This window comes from Thalia democratica, chromosome 1 (genome assembly GCF_965202585.1).
Source record: "Thalia democratica chromosome 1, ktThaDemo2.hap1.1, whole genome shotgun sequence".
Classification (NCBI taxonomy): Eukaryota; Metazoa; Chordata; class Thaliacea; order Salpida; family Salpidae; genus Thalia; species Thalia democratica.
Window position 1 is genome coordinate 49065907 of NC_139165.1, and position 25684 is coordinate 49091590.

At 25.7% G+C, this 25684-nt stretch overlaps 2 protein-coding genes across 4 annotated transcripts; one reads left to right on the top strand and one right to left on the bottom strand.

The window, feature by feature from the left end:
• The first annotated feature begins 6929 nt into the window (after nucleotides 1–6929).
• Nucleotides 6930–8365, top strand: LOC145849169 (galactosylgalactosylxylosylprotein 3-beta-glucuronosyltransferase 3-like). The gene has a single exon (XM_082954267.1). It carries the CDS (start codon nucleotides 7016–7018, stop codon nucleotides 7931–7933), a length of 918 nt encoding a protein of 305 aa, XP_082810393.1. The 5' UTR covers nucleotides 6930–7015; the 3' UTR covers nucleotides 7934–8365.
• A 1217-nt stretch (nucleotides 8366–9582) lies between these two features.
• LOC145849279 (uncharacterized) lies at nucleotides 9583–19762 on the bottom strand. 3 transcript variants are annotated; one of them, XM_082954435.1, is made up of 7 exons: nucleotides 19524–19762; nucleotides 19192–19322; nucleotides 18261–18549; nucleotides 18050–18162; nucleotides 17349–17515; nucleotides 16696–16828; nucleotides 9583–10198 (listed from the first exon to the last, which is right to left on the bottom strand). In XM_082954435.1, the coding sequence occupies exons 1-7, from the start codon at nucleotides 19711–19713 to the stop codon at nucleotides 10025–10027; spliced, it is 1197 nt and encodes a 398-aa protein (XP_082810561.1). In that variant the 5' UTR covers nucleotides 19714–19762; the 3' UTR covers nucleotides 9583–10024. The 3 variants fall into 3 exon arrangements, with proteins under 3 accessions (XP_082810561.1, XP_082810562.1, XP_082810560.1); XM_082954436.1 differs by lacking the exons at nucleotides 16696–16828; nucleotides 17349–17515; nucleotides 18050–18162; ... (1 more) ...; nucleotides 19192–19322; nucleotides 19524–19762 and adding exons at nucleotides 12021–12153; nucleotides 12498–12661; nucleotides 13450–13562; ... (1 more) ...; nucleotides 14619–14749; nucleotides 15278–15886 and having other exon boundaries at nucleotides 9648–10198; XM_082954434.1 differs by lacking the exon at nucleotides 9583–10198 and adding an exon at nucleotides 15464–16089.
• Between the last annotated feature and the right edge of the window lie 5922 nt (nucleotides 19763–25684).

The following is a 25684-nucleotide window of genomic DNA, read 5'->3' on the forward strand; positions in this document are numbered from 1 at the left end:
TGATAATATTGCTAAATCTGACGTTCAAACTTTGTTCAAAACTACTTTATTTATCAAAAACCTTTTTATGTTAAGTGAGCCAGTTTTGAAATTCTTTTTAAATAATGTTTTTTGTTTAAACTTTTTGTTTAATTTTTTTTGATAACTAACAAAGTTTTAAGTTTTTTAGAAAACAAAATTACATCAGTTCATTCATGTTTAATTTTTATTCAAACCATATTATAAAAGTTGTTTTACCAAACAACTTTTGCTTAAGATGAGGTGCATAACAATAATAATTATTTTTGTTTGTTAGTTTTATAAGTTTGACATACTCAACATACCAGGTTTTAGAAATTAACAAGACATTACAAAAATAAAACGAGTTGCACTAACGATAGAAAACAAACTAGAAGTTTGTAAAATAGTAAAAATCAATGTGCCAAAGTCTTTTATAATCGAGCAGTTTAGCATAGGCAGGTCGACTTTGTAAAACATTTTAAAAAGTAAGAAAAGTTTAAGGCAGAAAAAGAGGAGCTGAGCTTTTATTATTCATTCATTAATGTACATAGATTATATTATTTTATGAAGAAAAAAACTTTTTATACTTGTGCTGAAATATGCTTATCCGGACATACTTCAGAAAAAATTGTGAATAAGCACTGTACTAGTAATAAGTGACAAAACTAATTAGTATTACGTAAAATTTGCTGATGTTTTGTTTATAAGGAAAAAAAAGCAAAAGCAATTTTATTACATATTTTATAACTAAAATTGTTCTTCGAGTAAAAAATAAAATCGAAAATTTCTGATTACTAACAAACTGTAAAATATAAACTCAACAAACACAAAGTCAGAGTAAGCAAGTAGTAAACAAATCTATACATTCAATAATAAATTTTAAATTTTATGAAACAAATTAATGTTTCACTCTTTTGAAGACGAGATCTTCAGTTGTTTAAAATCTGTAAAAATTTATATAATAACATGTAGGAAGACATTATGCTAAACTTGAAACAAAAGAAATTAAAAAAAAGTACGCAAATCTATATATTGATTACTTAACAAGCTCTGGTATGTTTTCGCTTCAAATATCATGTTCGAGTAAGTTTTTTGAATCAAAAAAAAAGGCAACTCTTCATGTAATTAGCAGTGAAAAACTATAATTAATTTACAGCTGTTGTTATTATCAAGTTGATTAAAATATAAAAACAAAAAAAATCGCCAAAGACTGGTTTTGTTGAACTGACATACGTTTCTCGGTGTTAAATAGTGAAAGAAATATTCGTCAGTTTGATAAAGCAATTCAAGAACATACTTAGCAAAAATTAATTTATTTAATTTCAGTTTTTTTTTTAAATTATCAGAAATTTATTAGAAATCCTCTCTTATTAAATGATAGAAAAAAGTTCCTAAAAATTTCAACCTAAGTGTTCTAAATTTTAATCAGTAAGTTTAATATAATTTAGCTCAGATTTAGACGCGTTTAATAAATACTTACATTTTAAAATGTATAATTTAATCGAAAATATCTTAACAGTTTTTTTAAAAACAAATACATTGAAAATTGATTTGTTATAGCTTTTGTTTTCAGTATTTAGTTTTAGATAAACATAATAGAACTAGGTTAAATTATCCAATTAAAAAAATAGTTGATTCGTTCTATCGAGTTTGTCAAAACTATGCATTCAAAAAGATGTATAATATTTAGTAACTTTAAAGATTTTTTTAGTTGAAGGTTACAACTCTTTGCTTTAAAGTTTAAGTACATACATGTTAAAAAAAAAAACATTAGTTCAGTTTGAGTTGAAGACATAAAAGTAGCTCAAAATCACCTAAGCTAAGAAAGCACTTCTTCATCATCCCAACAACAGCCTTATATATAATGATATGATTTTTTTTTATGGTAAAAAAACATCAGTCTCAAACTCTACCCCTTGCAACAATAAACGTTTTCTGGGTAAAAGTGAGTGTGTTACATCATATGTAATTTTACCTGCCCCATTAATATTTAACTTTAACTATTCAAAAATAAAATAAACAAAATACTATCTTTAAAACAAAAAAAAAAAACCTTGGTGATTCACCATTTGGAGAACACTCACAAGACTAAAATCTCAACACTAAAAACCACAAAGTGTGGGAAAAATCATGAAGCTCAAATCCCCAAGTAAGTGTTCACCGCTACAACAAAAAAAATCACACCAACAATCCAATTATGTGATCACCGCCACCATAGTGAACTCACAATCAGTTGTTGAGCAAATGCATAAAACTAGTATTATGATGAATACATTAACATTAAATAACTATCTTAAAGCTTGATAACTAACTAATTTACTGAAATGCTACTCAGAAAAAAAAAATCTAAAAATTAAGCTAAATTAAAAAAAATAACTAAAAATAAAAAATAAAAATAAAAACTATTAAGAAAAATGTAGTTTCTGAAACTTGTATTGATGGAAATAATTTTAGTCTAATAAAAGTAAAAAAAAAAAAAAACTTATATTTATGCAATAATAATTAATATATACATCTAACAAATAAATATAACAAAAATATAATAAAAACTGGATAGTAGCAAATAAAAATCACGCACAACCATACAAAATATTTCCCCATCAACAGAACAAAACCAGCCCCAATCATGATCAGAGTAGACACAAAAATTGACCATACATGTATTAAGAGAAACAGATAAAAATAACAACCAAAAGCAATTAATCAAAATCTGCATGCAACACAAAATACTTAACCACAGCACTCTAAACCTACTCAGTATACTGGCTCAACAAGAATTTTTTGTAACTATATTTAAACTGATCTTTTTTTAGGTTTTTAAAAATTTCTGGAACACTAGACCACAACTTAGGGCCCAAATACTTGAAGGAGTTTAGGCCAAGTTGTGTTCTAGGTCTTTCAATAACAAAGTTATTATTTTTTGAATGTCTTGTATAGTGTGTATGAACCATAATTACTGGAGTAAAACAACTGTGGTCAACCTCAAATCCTCTCAAAGTATTCAGCATCAACTTGCAAATTAAACACCAGATTAAATTTCAGTATACCAATTTTTAAAAACAATGAATTTGTTCGAGTCAGTGCAGGTACGCAACAAACATATCTTACAATTCTTTTTGCATACAAACAATTGGTTTCAAATGACAACTAGAAGCACCACCCCAAACAGATATACAATACAGGATATGAAGATAAAACAAACTATAATACACCATTTTCAAAATAGTCATATCCAAATAATATCTTAATTTTGACATCATAAAACAACTTCTTGAAAGCTTAGACTTAAGGTACTTTAAATGTGCCTTCCAATTTAAATTATTGTCTAATACCACACCTAAGTATTTAATATTTTCACTCTGCTCAATTACAAAACTATTTACCTTAACACTGAATTCATTCTTTTTTGCAGTTCTATTAAACAGCAAAAACTTAGTCTTTGAATAATTAATAAACAATCTATTTTTACACAGCCATTCATCAATTTTCTTTAACTCCATATTTATAACAAAATTAACATTGTTAATATCACAATGTTGATAACTCAGACAATCATCGTCTGCAAACAATCTCAATTTAATATTTGTAGCTGAAAATATGTCATTTATATATACAAGAAACAACAATGGACCAAAACAAGAACCCTGAGGTATCCAAACATTCAAAATTCCACAGTCAGAAACAATATTATTTACAACAGTAGACTGACTTCTATCTTTTAAATAACTTTAAATAAAATTTAACATTGAGCATTTTATATTATAACATTTAAGTTTTGATATTAAATTTTTATGATTAACAGTATTAAAAGCTTTAGCAAGATCCAAGAAAACAGAACAATTTACCTTTTTTTTCACCAGCCTCAATTAGTTCCTCAACAATCTGATTTACTGCTAACTCAGTCGTACTATTTTTTCTAAACCCATATTGTTTGCAGTGCAGTAAATCATTTGACAGAAAAATAACCACTCAGTCTCTCACACACAAATAACTCAAAAATTTTAAAAAAGGAGACAAAAGAGAAATAGGTCTATATTTATTTACATCGTTTTTTTTACCATTTTTATAAATCGGCACTACCTCAGCATGTTTAAGAGAATTAGGAAACACACCATACTCAACACAACTATTATACAACATAGAAAGGTAGGGAGAAATTATTTTTGCACTAAGCTTCACAAAACAAATACTAGGGACATCAGAACGCACACTCTTGTTAGGGTTCATTGTTTTAATATAATTTTCAATTTCGCTCGCTGATATATTCTTAAAAACAAACCATTTTTTACAGAACCTATTGAAAACTCATCATAATCACAAGCAACACATGTTCTTTTTTTATTAAATCATCAGCAATTGACACAAAATTTTTGTTCATAACATTACCAATTTTTTTGGTTCAACAACAATATTACCATGTACATCAAGCACACCATTGATTTTTGAATGAGAGATAGGCTTAGTAGCAACAATATTAGTAATTATTTTCCACAACTTTTTACTGTTTGTTTTGTATTTGTTTACAACCTGTTTAAAGTAAAGTATTTTAGATCGTTCAATAACCCGATTCAGAATATTTCTATATTTTTTGAATGTAATTGAAAATGTTTTTGTTTTATCTTTGATGGCAGACTTAAACATTAGATTTTTTTTTTATTGAAACAATAATCCCCTTTAAAATCCAAGGTTTAGCTTTTAGTTTTTGATCTTTTTTATTTAAAATTTTAATTGGTGCATGATAAAACACTGTGCTACCAAACACACTCTCAAACTCATTCCAACACTCATTTATATATTCACCTTTTGTAATACTCATTTTCAATTTACCCAAGTTCCTTCTAAGATCATTTAAAAAAACTCCAACATTAAGCTTACTAAAATCTTGAACTGATTTTTGATTACACAATTCATTTTTATTCATTAAACATTTAATTTCACAAACAACAGGCATATGGTCAGGTATATCATAATCTACAACATTAATGTTTAGCTTCTCACACCCAAAACTAGAATTAACATGGTCAATCAAAGAACTAGAGGAGCAATCAGAAGAAAGTCTAGTAAAGGGGCACATGAGGTCATGATTTAAAACTTACACTAGATATTCTGGAGTTGATAATAAATAGCAAAAAATAAGAGAAACAGGTTTTAGTGTTTGTTTTTTAAAAAAAATTTTTGGTAGGGGCCATAGCTTTTTTAATATAATTAAAGGGGGCCTTTTTAATAAAGTTTGGGAAACCCTGGATTAGACAAGGAAAATAAAAGCAAAAGTTGTTCTCAAAAATAATTAAGAATTTTTTGATTATATATTTTTTTTAGTTGGGTAGTAACCAATTGCAGGGAAACTCAGACAGTTAGACACACACTTAGGGAAACTCAGGGAATTTTGATTTTTTCTAAAAATTTCAAAAACGTTTTAAGATTTTTTAAAAAATCTCAGGGATTTTTTTTATAAATCTAGAATGAGATTTAGTTAATCCAGTTTCAATTTTTTGTTCAAAACAGTTAATTTTATTTATTTTTAAGTGCTTATTTAGAAATGTTTAAACCTTGCTGATTGTTCTTCAGTATTCTTAGAATTAACATTGTAATTTTTTTATAGATAATAAAAATGTTAAGGATTTGAAAAGAAAACTCAGGTAAGTTTAAGGTTACTCAGTGAAGTTTCTAGTCACTCAGGGAAGTTTTTTAGACCCAAAGAGTGGCAACCCTGTTTATGTCTAGAAGTTAAAACATCTGTCCAATTGAATCGTGTTCTCAGTTTATTATTAGAAATGAGTATTTTAGTAAAACTGGTTATATCTTATAAGATAATAAAAAAAAATTATATCAAAAGTATCTTATAGTATATACTCTGAGCTTTCAAATAAGAGCCAATGTTAATTTTTGTTAAAAAAAAAAAGATGTTTGACTCCCTATACCTCTAACTCTGATATTACTTACTTGATCATTATATCTTTCTATCTAAATTTTTTACTGTTTGAAAATTTAACTTGTTAAATTTGATTTTTTTATAAGTTTTTTAAATTCATCTTAGCAAATAAAATGAAATTAAACTATTTTTGTTGTTTTATTCAGCGTATTTAAGACCACAGAAGTAAAAGACTTTGTTAACCAGTTGCATTTTATAGTTTTTTGAAATTCAAAAATATTATAGAAATACAAGTGATCAAAGTTTAGAGCTCATAGGTTTCTTTTTAAAGGCATAAAAAAACTGTTTCACTAAAAATTTATTTTCTTCAACTTTCAAAGAACTGTTTTTAAGCTTTTTGAGTTAAATCTTTATAAAATTTTAAAAGTTCTGTGAGAATAGAATTTTAATTTTTTAAATTTCACTGTGCGTTGTACTGTAGTGTGTTTTTTTAATTATTTTACTTTTGCACAAAATATTCATTAAGGTGAAAAACATTAAATTAATTACATTAATTTTGTCTTTTTTAACAACAATATTTTTAGCATAAACTTCAAATTCTTAACAAACTATATAATAAGTTACTCAAAACATAAAAAAAAGTTGTTTAATAATAATAATGTTTATTTCAAATCCATGCATAAAATTTATTTTCCAATAATTTGAAATGCAATGCTTATAAAATGGTTAATAACCACAGTTTAAAATAATTTTGAATTTTTATATATGTAAATTGTTGTATCCAAAATACTTTAGGGGAATCTAATTGTTTGTGGTTAAAAATAAATTTCAGTAACTAGTGTTTAAGTTTTATCAACTTTTACAAGTTGATATAGGTGATATCTAGAACTTTTTTTCAAATTTATTGATGCCTTTATTAATTTTGTTCAAACTAATGTCTTATTTGATGAGTCTAAGTTTTACATTCTTAGTTTAACTTATTAAAGTTGTAAACTTAAAATTTGAATTGTTAAAAAATATAATAAAAAACGTTCAAGTTGTAACCATTTTCAGCTTTTTTATATAAGGAGCTCCTTTCTTTTGTTAGAACACCAAGCGTAAATAATAAAGTATAAATCAGCATGAAACTTTCAACAAACTAAAATGAGTACTTGTAGATCAATAAAATGGAAACTTTTAAACTCCCTAAAGTTTATTCTTGTGCTTAACATTGTTGTTTTTATACTAAACTCATTAAGTTACATAAACAACTGTAATGCAAAACCAAAACAGATAATAAAGTCAAGGCAGCCAGAATCCCCTGTAATATTTGCAATAACACCTACATATGCTCGCTGGACTCAAAAAGCTGACTTAGTCAGACTTTATCAAACTCTTCTTCATGTTGAAAACTTTCACTGGATAGTTGTGGAAGATGCCAACACCAAGTCTAAGCTGGTTGAAAACCTATTAAGCAACTCAGGTCTAAATTTCACTCATTTGAATGCTAAGACGGATACAAGTTACAAGCTGAAAGACAAAGACCCAAACTGGCTGTTACCAAGAGGTGTTTCCCAACGCAATGAAGGTTTGAAATGGGTCAGAAGAAATATTCAGCCGGGTACAAAGGGTGTTTTGTACTTCATGGATGATGATAACACTTACTCCTTGGAGCTTTTCCGAGAAATGAGGACAACTAAATTGGCAGCTGTATGGCCTGTAGGCTTAGTTGGAGGATTAAAGTTTGAAGGTCCGATGTCTTGCACTGAGAGCAAAGTAGGCAGTTGGTACACAGCTTGGAAACCTGATAGACCATTTCCGCTTGACATGGCCGGCTTTGCAATTCATGTTAGCCTCATTTTGAAATATCCGGAAGCAGATTACTCAAATGAAGTTCCAAGAGGTTATTTAGAGTCTGACTTTCTAACAAAAATAGGGCTTGATAAAACTAAAGTTGAGCCAAAAGCTGAAAAGTGCTCTAAAATATTGGTTTGGCATACAAGGACTGAGAAGGCTAAAATGAAACAAGAAGAAAAGCTTATTAACATCGGTAAACCTTCAGACCCCAGTATGGAGGTTTAAGTATAGAAATGTAAATCGAGTGTACTTGCTATCAGTTGCTACACTGTTTTAGCTGTTATTCTAAATAATCTTCATATTATAACTTTCGTTTCTATTAATTTCAAATAGAAATCTTTAATATTTTTCCACTCATAAAACATTTTTTTAATATGGATAAAAACTTGTTTTAGTTTATGATCAACCTTTAAAAAAAGTATGTTTAAATAAACATTGTTTTTTTAATATAATTGTTATTTTAAATAACTGTTTTTAAACTTGTAATATTTTAAAAATTTTATTTGCACTAACTTTATTTATTAGTAACAGTATTTTTTTGTGTTTATATTTCAAAAAAAAACTTGGCAGTATCAAAAATTAAAAATAAATTGTCACAATATTCTTATGTTTTAATAATTTCTAAAGAAAATTGTCTTAATTTCTTTTTTATCTAAAAAAATCCAGAAACCGCTTTTTAAGTAATTGTGTTTATTTAGTTGACACGTAGTTCATATGGTTATAATATACAAAGTTATTTTTATATAGGTTACTTTAGTTATTTTTTTTAAATATATTCTGCGTATTTCTTGAACTTTTAAACTTTCTTAAATACTTTAGTTAATAAATCATATTTTTTTCTACATCTGTTTTTAGTTCGTGAAGAACTTAACTTATATAGATTAAAATGTAAATATATATTTTATAAATAAAATACTAACTTAAGACTAGAAGTTGGCAGCCTAAGTAGCGGGCTAATTCTACTACAATAAGTTGCTTGTTGGCGGCACACTATAAAAAATAGTCCTGCATAGGCTGTAATTATATAAATAGTCGTAGCAATCAAGAAAAAAAAAATTGAACTTTCTAAAATGAGCAATAGTAAAGCGCTAGTAATTAATATTATCAAACTAAGAGCCTAACTTGAAGTTTTACTACAATTTTTTTGTTTTGTTTTTAAAAAGGTTTGTTTAAAGCTTAAAATTACATCAGCAGGCCTCAGTTTGCCGATCATTACTTTAGACAAATAACTTCATAAACTTATCATGTATATATAATAATTTTTTTTTAAATAAGTATTTAAAAGTGTTTACTTATATACCATAATAAGTAATACAAATTTGTTTTGATGTTAATAAAAATTTTGAAACTATAGATAATAATGCTAATAATTGTTCTACTCAAGTACCATTTTGTTTTGTATAAAAAAATGTTTTAAACTTTATTAGTTTGCAAAAAAAGCAAATTTTTATTTAAACTGTTTAGAGCCTCACAAATTAATGAAAAAATCAAATTTTTCTTCTCAATTACTTCTTACAAATAAAGTTGTATATGTAGATACCTCTCAAAAAATTTCTTGATAATTAAAGTAATAAATTGGAAACTTGATTATAAGTTCTGTAATTTTAATACAATTCCATTTAAATTTGGAACTGTAGATATACATAAGTATATTAGAAATTATGTTTAAAACATTTTTGTAGAAGTTAACAATATGAAAAAAAAAAATTTTGGTTGGCTGGTTTATAATAGTATTAGTAAATTGAAGGAAATTTAGTAGATTTTCCGATGTAGTATATTTAATTATCAAAACACTGAAACATAATTTTTTTGTATAGTGAAGTTTTCTGCGTTGTTACTATTACTGTTTAAGTTGTCCTATAATATAGTAGTTTTTTTATTTAAGATAGTAATGTCTTTAAAACATTTTCTACTTAAGTTAAGGAACCTCTAAAACTAAACTAAATAGGAGGTTAAAGTAATCTTATATGAAAATAATTTTATCAGAAGTGTGAAAATAAATCCGGTATTAAGTAACAACTTTACTTACACACAACCTTAGACTGAAGACTAGGTATTTATATCTAGATAAATTGCACTTGAAAAACATGAGGTTCTAAAGTAAAAATTTAATCACGTAAATCAGCCATTTATCTTAAAGCATCATTAAATTGATAAAGTGTTAACTTGTTTATTATAAAACACTTGTACTTATTTTTTCTTATGAAAATACCAAGCTTAATTTTGTAAAGCGTTATTAACTGTTTTATTTTTGCAAAAATGAGTAAACATCTGGTTTTTACTGCACAGGACACTTATATCAATTCTTAAATCATTTCAAACTATAATTGCAACCGGTGGGTTTCTGTTTATATCACATGGTTCCAAGAAAGTGGCTTGAAAGTAAATTTTTCCTGATCTTATCTGTTCAACAGATTCTTGTAACAAATCAAATCTGTTTGCAGCCATTGTTCCGCTTGCTCCTTTGCTAACAAGTCGTGCGTTCCAGAACTGTTGAAAATTATTTATAAATCTTTAGCTTTATAAAACATCATTTTTATATTATAAACAATGAAAATTATTTTTGATTATGTTTATGCAGTATGTACTTTATAAAAAGATTTTAATGTTTTTAGTAAAAAGTTGTTTCATATATTTTTGTAATTAACATAAAATAATTTTGAAATTTATCATTACTCTGAAAAAGTTGATTTCAGTTAAATACGTTGCACAAAAAAATAATTTTGAAATAAAAGCGGTATTGTAATGCGATTTAAAATTGACTGAGGATCAAAATGAGGCAAGAAGTAAAAGTTGTTAAAGTTTACTAGTTTCTTTTTTACAACAGCTCTTAATAATTACAAAAAAAAATCCTTTGTAATAATTAATAACATAAATTTATATGTTTAATGCTATTTTTCAAACAAAGTTAAATAAAAAGAATTTAAATCCAAGTTAGTTTGTACCATCTTTCTGATTGAAACTTTTATCGAGTTATGCTATAAATAATATTTGAAAAATTCAATTTTTTCTCAATCAAAAAAAATATTGTACAGATAGAACAAAAACTACACCATGTATGTTGAAGATAGGTTAATTTAAAACTATCATTTTTAAGTCCTTGATATTTTCTAATAGTTACTCGAGTTTTTGCCATTAATGTAATACTTAATTTATCTTTTATAAAGTCTTGGTTAAACCTAGTCAGAATTTTTTTTTTGTAATGTGTGCCACAGTTTTACGTAAAAAAATATATGAGAACAGTCTTTAAACGAATAAAATTCTTAATGTTACAAAGTTACTTCAAAGTTTTAGATTGATTTTAAATAAATCAACTGAATTTGTAAATCTGCTTCGTTAAAAGGTAAACTAGCCCAGATATTTTTTTAATGTAATTTAAACTTTTCTTGTTGTTTTTAGAATAGCTAAAGCGATTATTTGAAAATTTATAAAACACTCATAAGTCATATATAAATTGTTGTTTAAGTGATCTTTTTTTTGGAAATTTTAATCTACCTTTGAAAAAAAATTGACTATAAGCCTGTCTCCATTAAACACAATAAATAGGTACTTATCAAAATCATACATTATAACCATATAAAAAACTACAAGCTATAACTGGTCCTGATATAAATTTAAAAAAGTATTTAGATAATAGCTGCTATGCTTGAATTTATGATTTGCAAATCAGAATTGTTGTAGATAAGTGTTTAAGAAACTTCGATCCTAGAATTTATACTTCTTTGCATATAAGTAACCGTATTAAACACAATTAAATCTTAGTGTAAATAAATACTGTTTCAAAACTAATAGATTTATATCATCTGTAGGTTATGCTATAAATATACAAAGTCGTGAACTTAAAAAAGTTAGCTATGTAGACTGCAGTGGTTAAAAAATGTTCTAAATATACTTCTAAAGTATTTTTCTGCTGTCAACTTATTGTTGTTATTTTAAAATTTAAATAATGTTTAAATAATTAAAACTATATTTTATAACACAATCTGCAAAATTTCCGTCCTTTTTTCTGTCTGTAGTAAATAAAATATTTGAAAACACTAGGTAGAGTTACTAGAGATAGATGGTGCTGAATATTTAATTATTAAACACTTGTGTATTTTAATTTAACATGCTAGTGTTATTTTTGTAAACTAAATTAGCTTGAAACAGCAACTAGGCTAGAGTATTTTAAAATACTTTATTCTAAGTATAATTAAAAAGTTCCATACAAAACAAGAGTATATACCTTTGACTTATAAACTTTGTAACTAAAATAAAAACAAAAAAAAATTAAAACCAACTATTTTAAATCTAAAAGTTTGAGAACACTAACTCTAGCTTCCACTTTACAGTTGAAAAACACCCTTGCCATTCTTCTATCACTGTTTTTATTTGGTTGGCCCAAATCAACTTCGCCTGCAAACTGAAAGAATGCTAGTTCCACATTGTTGCCCACTGGTATTTTACTGGTAAGTTGAAAATAAGTTATTGCTTTGGTATATATCATTCTAAGTTTAAATTTAAAAAAAAATATTCGAATGTTTTTGTTAGTACATATCATGCATACCTTGTAACGGTACTAATAATAAACTAATATTAATAAAACTGTTTAAGTTGTTTTATATTGCAAGTAGAACAAAACTCAAGATTTTGCTCTTAAATACAAAAACAATCATAGACTTAGCTTTAATTTTAGATAATCAAACTTACCTAAAAATAGTCTACGCTTACCTTTAAAGTTAAATACAAGAAGCACCAATTCTCCGTTATTGCGTCAAATAAAACTTTAAAATGATGTTTGTCAACTCACGTTGTTGGCGTCACTACTGAAGTTCGTGTTGTTGTTGTGCTTGTCAGTTTGCTAGTAGAAGGTTGAGTGGTGACGATGTTTGTTCCGCAATCCTCAGTGCTTCCTCGTTGCAAATTTGATAAAATTCCGCCGCACGGCACAGACAGATCATTGAAACCGTTGTTCTAAAATTTTTTAAAGAGTTGTAAAAAATATTTCTAAAATCTTGTAACTTAATTTGAATAAAAATTAACCGATTTAAGTTAACTTATCAAGCTTTTATTAGATTTTTTAGCTTTCCTTAAAATAAAGACCTAGTTAAAACAACTATTTAATTCAATATTCTGAGAAAATTTAATTTTTAACTGTTCTTAGGTTTTATTTTCTATTCATTTTTTTTTAATTAAAAAGGATTGCAACACAATATTTTTGAATCAATTTTAATGCCTATTTGAAATATATAAAAATAAAGGAATAAAAATTTAGACGTGATATAAATTAGCAGATTAAAAATTTAACTATACTTTTAATAGTTATGGAAAAGTTTATATTCAAAAAGTTTTCAATGACAACTAATGCCATCGTTTAATTAACAAAATAATTTATACAATTAGTATCATTAAAGTAAAAGTTGAATGTATAATTTGGTTTTGAGAAAACTTAACGTATATTTTTGTTTTCTACATAGTTCTGAAATTTTATTTTTTAACAAAAGTTTTTTTTCAATATTCGGTACAAATATTTTGAGAAGCATCTTAACGTTGTTAGATTTCTTAACATACTAGTCAAAACTTTTTTAAAGCTTTGTTTTTTTGAAGTATTTTAAATCTATCAATTTACCTTATAAATTTGCCGTACATGAAAAAGTATATAACTTTTTTATATGTCTAAAGAAAACAATTAAAGACCTGAGTTAGCAAATTTATAAATTTTACAATATATTAAAATAAAACAGAAACTATGTTTTACCGACCAATAACATTTGATCTCTTTCTCTTTTGTTCCTTGTGATAATGACGTCGAAACACGTTGTGTACATGTCACTTTTACCGTTGAAAGACCATCTCCAAACAAATGTGTATTCACCTGATTTAAATACATATAAATTTTTAAACTTAATGCTTAGTACTAATTTTTAAAGAACTTAGTTTTCATGTAGTCGAATAATAAAATATACAGTAGACAGTAAAATATGTTTTAATATAAATCTTAAAAATACTTGTGAAATTCAGATTTATAATTTTAGAATCTTTCAAAATAAAAAAAGTTTGTTTAAAAATAAGAAAATACAAGATATTCGGCAGACCTTTAATTTATTACTCTTAACTAGAATCCTATATTTAGCTGCATTTAAAATAGTTAAGTATGTTCATGTATTAACCTAAGCTATTGAACTCTGATTAAACAAGTTCTGTAAAATAAGAGCATAATCCAATAAGAAGTATTTTTGTTACGTTAAATCTACACTCATCTTAACTAAGCTTCAAATTTTATTTGGTGAAACAGTAAAAGTTTTTGAACTTAATCTGTTCATGCACTTAGGTAGTTTGCAACCTGGTTTGAGTTTGTCTTTTGGAACTTCAAAGCTGTACGTTCCCATCGACTTGTCCGTGTTTTCGCAAAAAGCAGGTGCGTTCTGGTAACCGGGTTTCGGGTACTTATCAGGTTGGGTGTTACTGTTTCCATGCACAGAAACTCCCAGATCAGCAACGAGAAAAGGTCGATAGTAACTGTACGGTTTGTTTGTGTCAGTACCTTCCATACCGTGATAAATTCTGTTTCCGAAATCTGGTATGTGTATGTTTGTACATTTACCAGTTCCGTGATTCTAAAAAAACATTAGGCATAATTTTAAAAGTTTTGTTTTAGAGGTTAAAAAAATTTAACTCAAAAAAAGTTTAGAAAATACCACCGGAGTTATATATAAATAAAACTTAGAAAAAACTAAGTAAACTTAAACTTTTAATATTTAAGACAAAAGTATAAATTAGAATAATATAATTATTCTTAAATGAATTAATTTCAAAACGAAGTTTTCTCGCAAAAATATGATTTTTTTACATACTTAAAAGGTTTCTTTTAAAAATTAGACAATTTTTTTGTGTAGCGTTTTTAAAATGTTTTAAATAATAATTTTATAACCTTCATGGGGTGAACCAGTATAACTTGTTGTCCTGGATAGTATACCGCTTTTGGATAAGCTGACGAGTAACTACCAGCTGTTAACTCTGTTTTACAAGCTTTCCCGTCCATTCCTGGTTTGTGGTCGAATCCTGGAAATAAGCTATTATATAGGAAAAAAAAAAAGTTATGTATATCTTTAAACTACTTTTTTTTTTCAGATGTACACATCTTTTTTGTGTTGAGGTATTTTTGATATTATCTTTTGTACCAAATACGATATTTTTATCATTTAGCTTCTAACAACGTTTTCTTCTTTTATAGTCTTTTAGTTTTAATAAGTATTTTTCATAAGTAGTTATATAATTAGCTTTCGGATTAGAAAGAAAATTTGTAAAATAAATTTAGGTGGGAAAATTTTTAAACAACTGCATTGTCCTTTAAGTTAGTTATTGTAGAATACAAACTCTATAGACAAATAAAACAACATAACTACTCTATAGACATATTTTTAATTTTATTTACTTTTTTTATCTTTACTATATACAATGGTGAAAATCTTTACCGCTAAAAATATCTTTAAATTATCTTGTTTAAATTTCATTTCAGATTAAATTATTTAAAAATTAAATAGATAATTTTTTTTAAATTTATTAGAAAATAGAAAAAAAAAGTCTTACCCCTGTCTTGCCCAAACGAGTTTTTGTCAGCATATCTTTGAGCGTCTCTGGGAAAACCGCGACATTTATTAGGGTCCCAGTAAGCACCATTTTTTTCAGTATAATCTGTACAAGCTAGCCAGCTGTGACTTAATGTGCTTGGGATTAAAACCAAGGCGACAAAAGTTATTAATTTAAACATTGTCTATGGAATAAAAATGTCTCTTACTGTTTTCATTAAACATTCTACAACTTACTAAAACTTATAAAATTTAAAATTTATAAAAGTTACGTTTATTCTAAAGATTTCAAAACAAGTTTATTTCATTTTATGGCATAGTTTTGTGAGACTTATATTGAATTAAAACATCTAATACTAGTTAAACGTTGCATCAGCAAAGTAACCAACAAAACTAATTAACATTTACAGTTAATATTTAAGTATTTTATACAAATTTTTCACAAAAAAGAGGGTTTACTTTATTTTTTTAACAAAAATAAAGTTAGAATGTATGTTATGATATTAGTATTGTATAACATTTAAATCAAAGGTTTATAAAAAACACATTATGAAGAGTATAATAGCAGAAATATAATATTCGAAGAGTTATTGTCCGGTTTTAGTTTAACTAAAGTATAATCCACAGTAATTGTTTATTTTAAAGAGTAATTGCAACCGGTGGGTTTCTGTTTATATCACATGGCTCCAAGAAAGTGGCATGAAAGTAAATTTTTCCTGATCTTATCTGTTCAACAGATTCTTGTAACAAATCAAATCTGTTTGCAGCCATTGTTCCGCTTGCTCCTTTGCTAACAAGTCGAGCGTTCCAGAACTAAAAAGGTATATTACAAAAAATTGCATCGATGTTTTTTAAAGTTTAGTAGAAAATATTTTATGCCATGAGTTACAAATAGTAGCACTAAACAATTCTGCTAATTATATTTAAAAAATTCATATGCCAATTAAAATTAAGCCACAAAATGTAACGTATTCTCAAATCGATAAAAAAGCACAGTATATTTTTTATTTACTTTATGTGAAAAGGTTGAATATACATTTAAACTAGGAAATATAAAACGGTAATATAAATAGATTTATACTAATACTGTTTTAGAGCAAACCAAGTAACTATAAAAGTAAAAGTTCAAAGATCATGAGGTAAATAGTAAAGGTTTTTTGTTTATCATGTTCTATATTACATGTCACATTTATAAAATCTCAAATAACTTAGTTTTATCACTCTTGCAATAGTACTTTTCACAAAACATTTTGATCGATAAGTAAAAAATTTCTTAATTTATTTGTTACTGGTTATGTATTTCAAAGCTGAAATTATATACTCAATTAAAATAATGTTGCCAGTATTTTTTGAAAAAAAACTATAGCATTAAGAAAAAAAGGAAAAAAAGTGACGAGGGTAAAAAATTTATAAACTAACTCTGGCTTCAACTTTGCAATTAAAAGATATTCTGGCTATCACAGACTCCGCGCCTTTGTCTGGTTGACCTAAGTCAATTTCGCCAGCCATTTGGTACAAGTTTATGATCGCACTATTTTCTGGTGGCGCTTGCCTAATAATGTTTTGTTTTTTAATCTAATAAAGAGCAGCTTTCTAGTAAAACTTTAAAATAAATTAAAGTTCACAGCACGAACTATTTTGTTTGACTCTGAAAAATGTTAAATTTTTTTTTATCTGATTGCTTAAAATTTATAAAATTTTAAGCTCTATGTTTGTTTAGTTTACTTTCAGTTAATAAACTTCTATTTAAATTAAATACAAATAATTCAAGTTATCTTATATGTAATACAAAATGTTTATTTTTAGTTTTCAATACTTTCTCTAAAACATCTATAAGTTATATATTAGCTTTATTGTTATTAAAATACAGTCTTAAATCATGTTTACTTAAAATGTTTAATCTTGTATAGTACTAGCTAGAAATTAAAAATAGATCAGACTAAAATAATAATTTTCTAATTTTTTGAAGAAAGTAAAAATTTATCTGTTTTTTTGATGGTTTAATCGTCAAAACTTTATGATTAATACGTATAATACTCAAAAACAAAAGTGTTAATTAAAAACTATTTTACGTAGTAGTTCGTCTTGGAGTAGTTCGTCTTGTGGTATCAGTAGGTCCTTTTGTTGGTCTCACAACATTTCCTGAGCCTGAGTTTCCTCCATTGCAATTAGTACTTGCTGCTTGGTTATTTGACAGAATTCCACCACACGGAGCTGATAAATCAGTAAAGCCATTTTCCTAAACGTATTCGTTGGTTTTTTAATTGTAACTTAAAAGGATGACTACAGAGAAAACTATTTAATTAATTAAATTTAAAAACAAATTAAAAAGATTTTAAAACACTATCTTATAATAATTTTACAAATACTTTTCAAATTATAAAATCAACTTACATGTTTTTCGTTTGAACTTTTATGATTTTCAAGTAATAGGACTAGTTATTCTTATATTATTTAACAAACTGTGATTATAGCTTAACTTAAAAATTTATGTAGTTTTAAAAACATTATCTTTTTAATTTTACAAATAAGTTACACATACCATATGTGAATGAATACCAATATTGTATATAATTATAATTTCATTAAATTTATAGCTAATTTCATAGATTAAATCATTAAAAAATAAGTAGTTATACTGGTTGTAAGCTGAAATCCTATTTATTACTAAGTATTTGTACTGTTTTATTTTATTTATAAAAATATACGGTAACAATACTATCTCATTTAAACAAGCGAAAAACTCAAATAAAGCAAACTAAATACAACTAACCATTAAAAGTTGGTTTCTTTCCGCTTTATTGTTAGCTATAACCACGTCAAAACAAGTTGTGTACAAATCCGAAGGGCTGTTAAAAGACCACCTCCAAACAAACGTGTACTGACCTTAAAACATTACTTGTTTATTAATTTATTTTAGAAAAATATTTTTTCCTAACTCGCTTAGATGTAGTATTTGTGCTCAACTATCGAATTTTTTAAACCTGGTTTGAATGTTTTTGGAACTTCAAAACTGTACGTTCCCATGGCCTTATCCGTGTTTTCACAAAAAGCAGGTGCGTTCTGGTAACCTGGTTTCGGGTATTTATCAGGTTCAGTCAAATCCTTTCCGTACAAAGAAACTCCGAGATCGGCAACGAGAAAAGGTCGATAGTAACTATAAGGTTTGTTTGTATCAACAGCTTCCATACCGTTCCATGCCATTCCATGATATACTCTGTTTCCATGATCTTCTATGTGAACGTTTGTACAAATTGCTGAAGCACCATGGTTCTAATATTGATTAGATTTCAAAAATTTACTAAACTGTTGTTTAATTATTCTTTTTCTAAAGCTTTTTTTGCCTTTGATAAATCACATTTTTATTGTTAAAAACAACTGGATAATGGTTCAAAGAATTTTAACGCAGAAATTTAAAAAATGGAAGTCTTTAGCTCAAAATTTTTTACATGGAACGCTCTCATAAAAATTAGATTTTTTTAGATTTTAAACTGATTATAAAAGATTCTTAAAATAAATCAAATTTATTAAGCATAATGTTTATAAGCTTCAATAATATGTTTTGTAAAACGTTTAAATAGTTATTGTTTTTATTGATAGTCATGTTAATAAAGTGATACAGTATATTTTTTATTGGTCTTTGAGCTTTAAAGGAAATTTATATAAAAAATTTTATTCACAAATATTTTATATTTTTAAAAGTTTCGTTGAAAAAAGTTAAGGTTACAAAGTTTTCATATTGTTTATTACAATATTTAATATATTAGTAGTATTTCTGTTGTTTTTATAAAGTTAAACTTATTAATAAACTGAAAACCTAATTTTATAGCTCATTAAAATAAAACAAAATGCTAAAAAGTTCTTTAACTTCAAACTATCTAAAAAATTGTCATTTTTTAATCCAGACAAAAAAACCTTCATGGGGTGAACCAGTACAACTTGTTGTCCTGGATAGTATACCGCTTTTGGATAAATTGAAGAATAACTACCAGCTGTTAACTCTGTTTTACAAGCTTTCCCGTCCATTCCTGGTTGATGATTAAATCCTGGAAAGTATACAGTTATTTTACATATTCTTAAGTTAAATGCAATTTAATTTTTTATTTTTACAGTGTTAAAAACTACTTAATAAGTCAATCACTTCAATTTTAAGTTATGTATGCTTTTGTATTTATAAACAAACTTAACTTGTCAATTAAAATGTATGTTTACTTTTAATTTAATAAGCTTTTGTTTTTTTTTAATACCTCTGTCCTGTCCAAAAGAGTTCTTATCAGAGAATGAAGCTGAATCTCTAGCAAAACCACGGCACTTGTTAGGATCCCAGTAAGCCCCATTTTTTTCAGTGTAATCAACACAAGCCAACCAACTGTGACCTTTTGTATTGGAGCAGAAAGTTGCAAGAAGCAATAAGGTATAAATATATAAATACTTCATAGCTCTAAGTTTTAGAAAAACTTTATGTCTAAAAATAGATAAAGCTATAAAATTATAAATTAAAACAATCTTTAACTTTTTAGACGCAAACAGCTAGAACAAATTCAAACTTGTAGATAAATTATAAAGTTTTGTTTTAATACATCGTTACTTTTTCTTATTTCTCTCTAAAAAAGTTTATTTCGTCATAACTTCGTGTGCTTAATAACGTCACTTAAACCGGAATCAAAATTTCCAAAATACCGAATATGTATGTTTGATATTTCTAATTTACCTTAGTCGTTTAAACCGTCATCCTCATACCTTTACTATTTTCTACACAATCTTCTTTTTTAAAACTAGATACGTAAAATACACATTTTTCTCATCAAAGAACTACAATTAAATTTAAATATTTAGTTTATTGTTTTAATTTTCCGCTTTTACAATTGAATGTCTTAAAGTGTAAAAAACCAATAGTGTAAAATCTTTTACTTGAATCATATAAATAAGCTCTCGTTAACAAACAAACAAGTAATTTTTAACAAAACTAAAATTATTGATTTATTTCAGGATCGATTTTGATATGATGAGTTGTTTAAGAAATGATGAGTTGGAAAATGTTTAAGTATTTTTTTAGTTTTCCATAACAGATATTATCGCTTTTTGATATACCAATAATAATGTAATTTTTGTACACATTTATTTACACGACTAAAATACCTTTAAAAATAAGTTTTATAGTTGCTTTTGCTATCTATACGTAAAACTTAATTTAAACAATGAACAGCAAACTACGGCCTGTGAGTTTGATCTGAATTTTTTATAATAAATATAGAAATCTTTGATCCTAATTTTAGTCTGAGAATCATGACACGATGTGAGTAAACAAATTTTAATTAAGTAAAATATTTCTTTATAACTTGTAATTTTAATTTTGTATTTATTAGTTTTCCTACAATAGCAGTTAATATAATTTTTTTAATGAAGTGCTGTTTCATAACATATTTTTTAATAACTCTTATAATAAAGGTAAGCATTTGTATTAATTCAAAAATATTTGTCAGAAACTTTGATAACTTTTAATGTTTTTACCTAAATACAAAAATTAAAATAGATAGCAATGTCTACATATCATTAAAATTAGTCGCTTTAAGTGTTTATCAGTTTAAAAGTTTAAGGACTGTTTTAAAATTTTAAGATTACTACTTTTGATTTTTAGCTAGTTTAGTTCATTTGTAAGTCTTTTTTTTATCATTTTGTACGACAACTTTTAATACTTTTATAATTGAAACATTTATGTCTAATAATCTTGTATATACAACTTTGTATCTAAGACTAAAGAATAGAGAAAAGGAACATTTAAGAAACCCAAACAAACGAAGAAATCAGATTTAAAATAAGTTATATTATATCTATTTACAATTCGATAATAATCCAATGACTTATTTATAACCTACTTTCGATACAGTATTTTTTTTCGGTTTTATTATTTTAACTCAGCAAAAACAATTTTAGAACAAATCTATTTATAACTTAGTATACAACACACTAAAATTAAGGTAAACTGTGGTACGCATAAATGCAGCCAAAAAATCAAAAATCTGCAGCCCTCAAAAAACTTTTTAGATAAAAAAACACTTTACATCAGAGGTGGAAAACGTACGGCCCACGGAGTAAAAATGACCGGCCGGATAATTAAAATAAATTAAGTTAAAACCGGTTTACGAAAGGTAAAACTACGGCCCGCAAGCATGTAAATCTAGCCCGGTGAATAAAATTTTGAAACTTACACTATATACTCCTGGATTTGAAATTAAGAGCAAAAAAAAAAGCTTTGGTTTCATGAATTAAATGAATCTGGATGCTCCTGTCCGCCAAAAACTAAAGTTTTCCAAACTTTGCCCGCCGAACAATTACGTGACCCACCCCTATTTTACATTAACAAAAAAACTGTTAACAATTAGACTTTTACTTCATTAATCGAAAATTACTGGTGCTTTGTTATTGCATATTTTGTCTTTTCTTTTTGTGTTTTTGTTTAAAATTGTTCCTAACTTTAAAGAAAGCAATTGAATTATTCTAAATAGGTACAGCTAGTAGAAAAAGTTTTTGTATACATGGCAAACAGCGAGGAAATTTTTTTTTAATGGCCCAGTACTTATAGAAGGCTGCCGACCCCTAGTCAAAAAAGTAAACTTTATTGTATAAATTTTTCGCTTTAAAAAACGTACAAGTACGTTTTATAGTTACGTAACATTAAGTCTTTTTAGTATTTTTATACATTTGTACGACACGCACTTGATATAAAATCTTATTGTAAGATGAATTTAAAATTTTTGTTGTGTCTTATCGAAGTTTTTTTGGCTATAAACTTGAGCTTAGGTAAGTTACGATTTAGTTTTTGCTTAAAAAATAAAACCACTAGATCGTAGTTTTCAAATAATAAGTCTGACCCTTGCTCACATTTAAAAAAAATCATCTTTTTTTGCATAATTTTTAGGAAATAGGAATAAAACAGTTGATAGTTGTCCATATTTCGATAAAGAAGTCTCCCCAGATCTTCAGGGAATTGGTGAGTAATTTAAGTTTGCTTTTTTTATTATAATTAACATTTATTTTTATTTATTTTTAGACGCGGACTTCAGAATAAAGTTTACAACTTCAGTTGGTTTTGTTCGAGTTAGCAATGAAAATACACCATTTACAACTGGACCTCAAATAGTCAAAGGGGTTGTTTTAAATTTTTCCAAGACTTTCTTGATCGTTAAGTAGAATTAAAACATTCTTGAAGGATAATTACGTTGTTGTATAATAAAACTAGTTAATTTTTTGTAATTCAAAACGAGTAAGATAAGTTCATAAAATTGTTTATAAATACGAAAATGTAAGAATAATTTTTAAAAACTTCAATTCTACTTAATTATCATCACTTTACATATTTTTACAAAGGAATTATTTTATTTTTTCAGCTTTACAGTTTTACTATTTAATTTTTTTTTGTCATTAAACCTTGATTAATTTATATTTTTAATACCAATTGGTTGGATGGTTTAATGAATTCTTTAAAAAAACAATTAAGTAAGATTTTCAAAGAGTTCGGTAAAGTGTCCAATCTCATTTACTTTAGACCAGTAGCCCTCACGATGTGCATAAAAATATTTTTTCTGTGCACAGAAAAATTATTAAGATGAAAAGTTATTTTTTTATGACGTTTGTTTTGTCGCTTTCTAATAAAAAAGAAAATAATGATATAAATTTAAAGTTTGTAACACGTTGTTTACATATTAAGACACTCAAAACATTAAAAAAAAAATTTCTAATAATACTTTATCTTTTTTATAGTCTTGTGTGTACAAAAGCAGTTCATTGTATATTACACAGCTTTTAAAAGTTTAAAGACCACTGTTGTAGAGAAACTCATTGATAAAGAATATATTTTTATAAATTAAAGTTGTTTTGATTATTCGACAGACTTTTTTTTTGAATCTATTATTTTACTACTTGACAACTAGTACTTTCTAGGTCTTAAGAAGTATCAAAGTTTCATAAATACTTAAGTTTGTTCAGCTGTTTTAAATAACTAGCAATTTATTTAAAAATACACAATTACTTGGATTTTTTTAACATTTTTAAACTTTTTCACAATCACCATTAATTCAACAGCTAAAAAAGTTCTATGAGAACGTGTTTCCTGGTTACCTAAAGACATCAGAGCCAAAGCTAATTTCAATAAACAAGACTCTAAGTCATATATACCAAGTAATTAGTTTTTTTTTTCATTTTTTATTTAAACTTATTCACATTAGAGCTGTAATTAATGATATTAATGATTATCTAAGCGTATAAAAGTTATCATCTTTAGTATTTTTTTATCAAAACTCGTCAAAGTAAGTTTTAAATTTTTTTTTTTTGCATCTATTACTAGTTTATTAATTAGTTTAAACTTACCTATTTATAATCGGATTTCGGTTTCTTAATCTTTTCCAATTAAAAAAAAAACAGGTGGTTTATGAAGTAGAATATAACTATTTGAAACTTCAACGATTTCAAGATAGATCTCCAAACGGTTTGGTCATCAATTTAATTGGAAATGCAAATAATATTGTTAGAGAAATTAAGTACCTCAGTACTGGTGATTTGAACTATGTTCCTATAACTTCAAAATATTTCAACTTTAAAGGTATGGTAGATTGTAAAGTATACTTCTGGATATAGTTATACTGGTCGAACTTGATTTTATCAAATTTGATCTCTGTTAATTTTGAGTTTAATTAATTTCAAAGTACTTCAATTAATCAAATTTATTACTTGGTATGTGTTTGAGTAAAATGAGTATAAGAGTAGTTTAGTTACTACATTGCTGTATCAGAACTGTTTCTTATTTACGCAATTAGCGTCACATTAGAGAAATAAAAGGTTAATAATACAGTACTACTGCAGCCATCCCCTAAACATAAGCTAAACATTAAGTACTTGTTTTGCAAAGTTTTATTCCAAATAATCAAAGCACTATTTTCGATACATTTCATTTAAATTTGTTTAAAAAGTATAAAATTTTCTACTACTTTATTATTCTAAATTAATGCAGAAAATTTAAACAAAGCTAAAAAGATGTGTTACTTTCGTTTAAATTCACTGCATTAGATATCAGTGGCGTTGCGTGGTATTTTTTTTAGGGGGTGCTGCAGATTGAGTGTCAACTCAAAAAAATCCCCTAATTTGAAACATTAAAATAAAACTCAAGAAGTTAAAGAGAATAGGGAAAATTTTAAGCTAAAAGTCTTTAAGATATTAGCTTAAATGCTTCTTAATATGAATATAAAAAAAACATGATATACTTAAAAATATATATTTTTTACTTTTATACTTAAACTCATATATACGAGAAATTAATTTAAAAGTACTTAATGAAGGAAATATATTACTATGTTGCTAAAAATTTTTATCATAATACAGTACATAAATTTACAATATATTATACGTTGATAAAAAGTTTGTATGTATTAACAAAACTTAATTACAAGAGCAAAATAAGTTTTATTTTTACAGATTAACAAAATATTTTTTTTTCATGTTTAAATAACTTCTCACAATACAACTTTTAAAAAGATTTAAAAACTACGTATTAAATATTTAAGCATAAATTCTTTTATAAACAACAATAAGAAAACATGTTTAGCAAAATAAAATTGAGGATCAGAAAATATCATTATAACTATTTTGTAGATTTTAAAGTTAAATGAAATGAAATGTTAAAGAAAAATGTATAAATATTACAGCAGCAAAAAAAATTGACTTTATTCTTAAATTAGTTTTACACACTAAAAAAATTAAATAGAATTCTAACTATTAGACAATTAAACTAACGTTTTGAAGCATATATAATTCTAATATCACTTATAAAAAAATAAAAAGCAAAATTTAGTCAGAGTTAGCTTTCAATGTAGATAATTAACAAACAAAGCAAAACTTGTTTAAAAGGTCTTTGTTTGCAAATTAAATAACTATAAGTTGTAAAATAACCTTTAAAAATTTATAACTAAGATCAAAAAAAATTATCTAAAACAACTTACTTTTACTAAAAACATAATAAATTAATAGAGTCAGAATTAGTTTTAATATACAAAATTAACAAACAAAGCAAAATCTATGTGATAGTTCACAATTTGTTGACTAACAAAACTAAAATTTTTAAAATAACCTATAAGCATTAGCATCTAATTAATGAAATACTAACTTAAAACATATAATGTATCTGTAAAAAAAAAAAGTTTAGTCAAAAGCAGCATTCAGAACAGAGAATTAAAAGTAAAAATATTTCAAGTAAAATATTTTTAGTAGTTCACTATTTGCAAACTATAAAAATTAAAAGTTTTAAAGTAACATATAAACTTTAATACTTAACAAAAAAATATTAATAAAAAACACAAAACAAAATAATCTTAATGATGTTCTCTCTGTTTATGATAATAAGAAAATTATTTTTTAC

Excerpts from the sequence above, each read along its gene's own strand:
- LOC145849169 (XM_082954267.1), top strand. The coding sequence starts at position 7,016 with ATGAGTACTTGTAGATCAATAAAATGGAAACTTTTAAACTCCCTAAAG.
- LOC145849279 (XM_082954435.1), bottom strand. The coding sequence starts at position 19,713 with ATGAAGTATTTATATATTTATACCTTATTGCTTCTTGCAACTTTCTGC. Across the intron at positions 18,163-18,260 it reads TCCAAAAACATTCAAACCAG|GTCAGTACACGTTTGTTTGG; the intron begins GTTTAAAAAATT and ends TAATGTTTTAAG. Across the intron at positions 17,516-18,049 it reads AAAGAAACCAACTTTTAATG|GAAAATGGCTTTACTGATTT; the intron begins GTTAGTTGTATT and ends GAATACGTTTAG.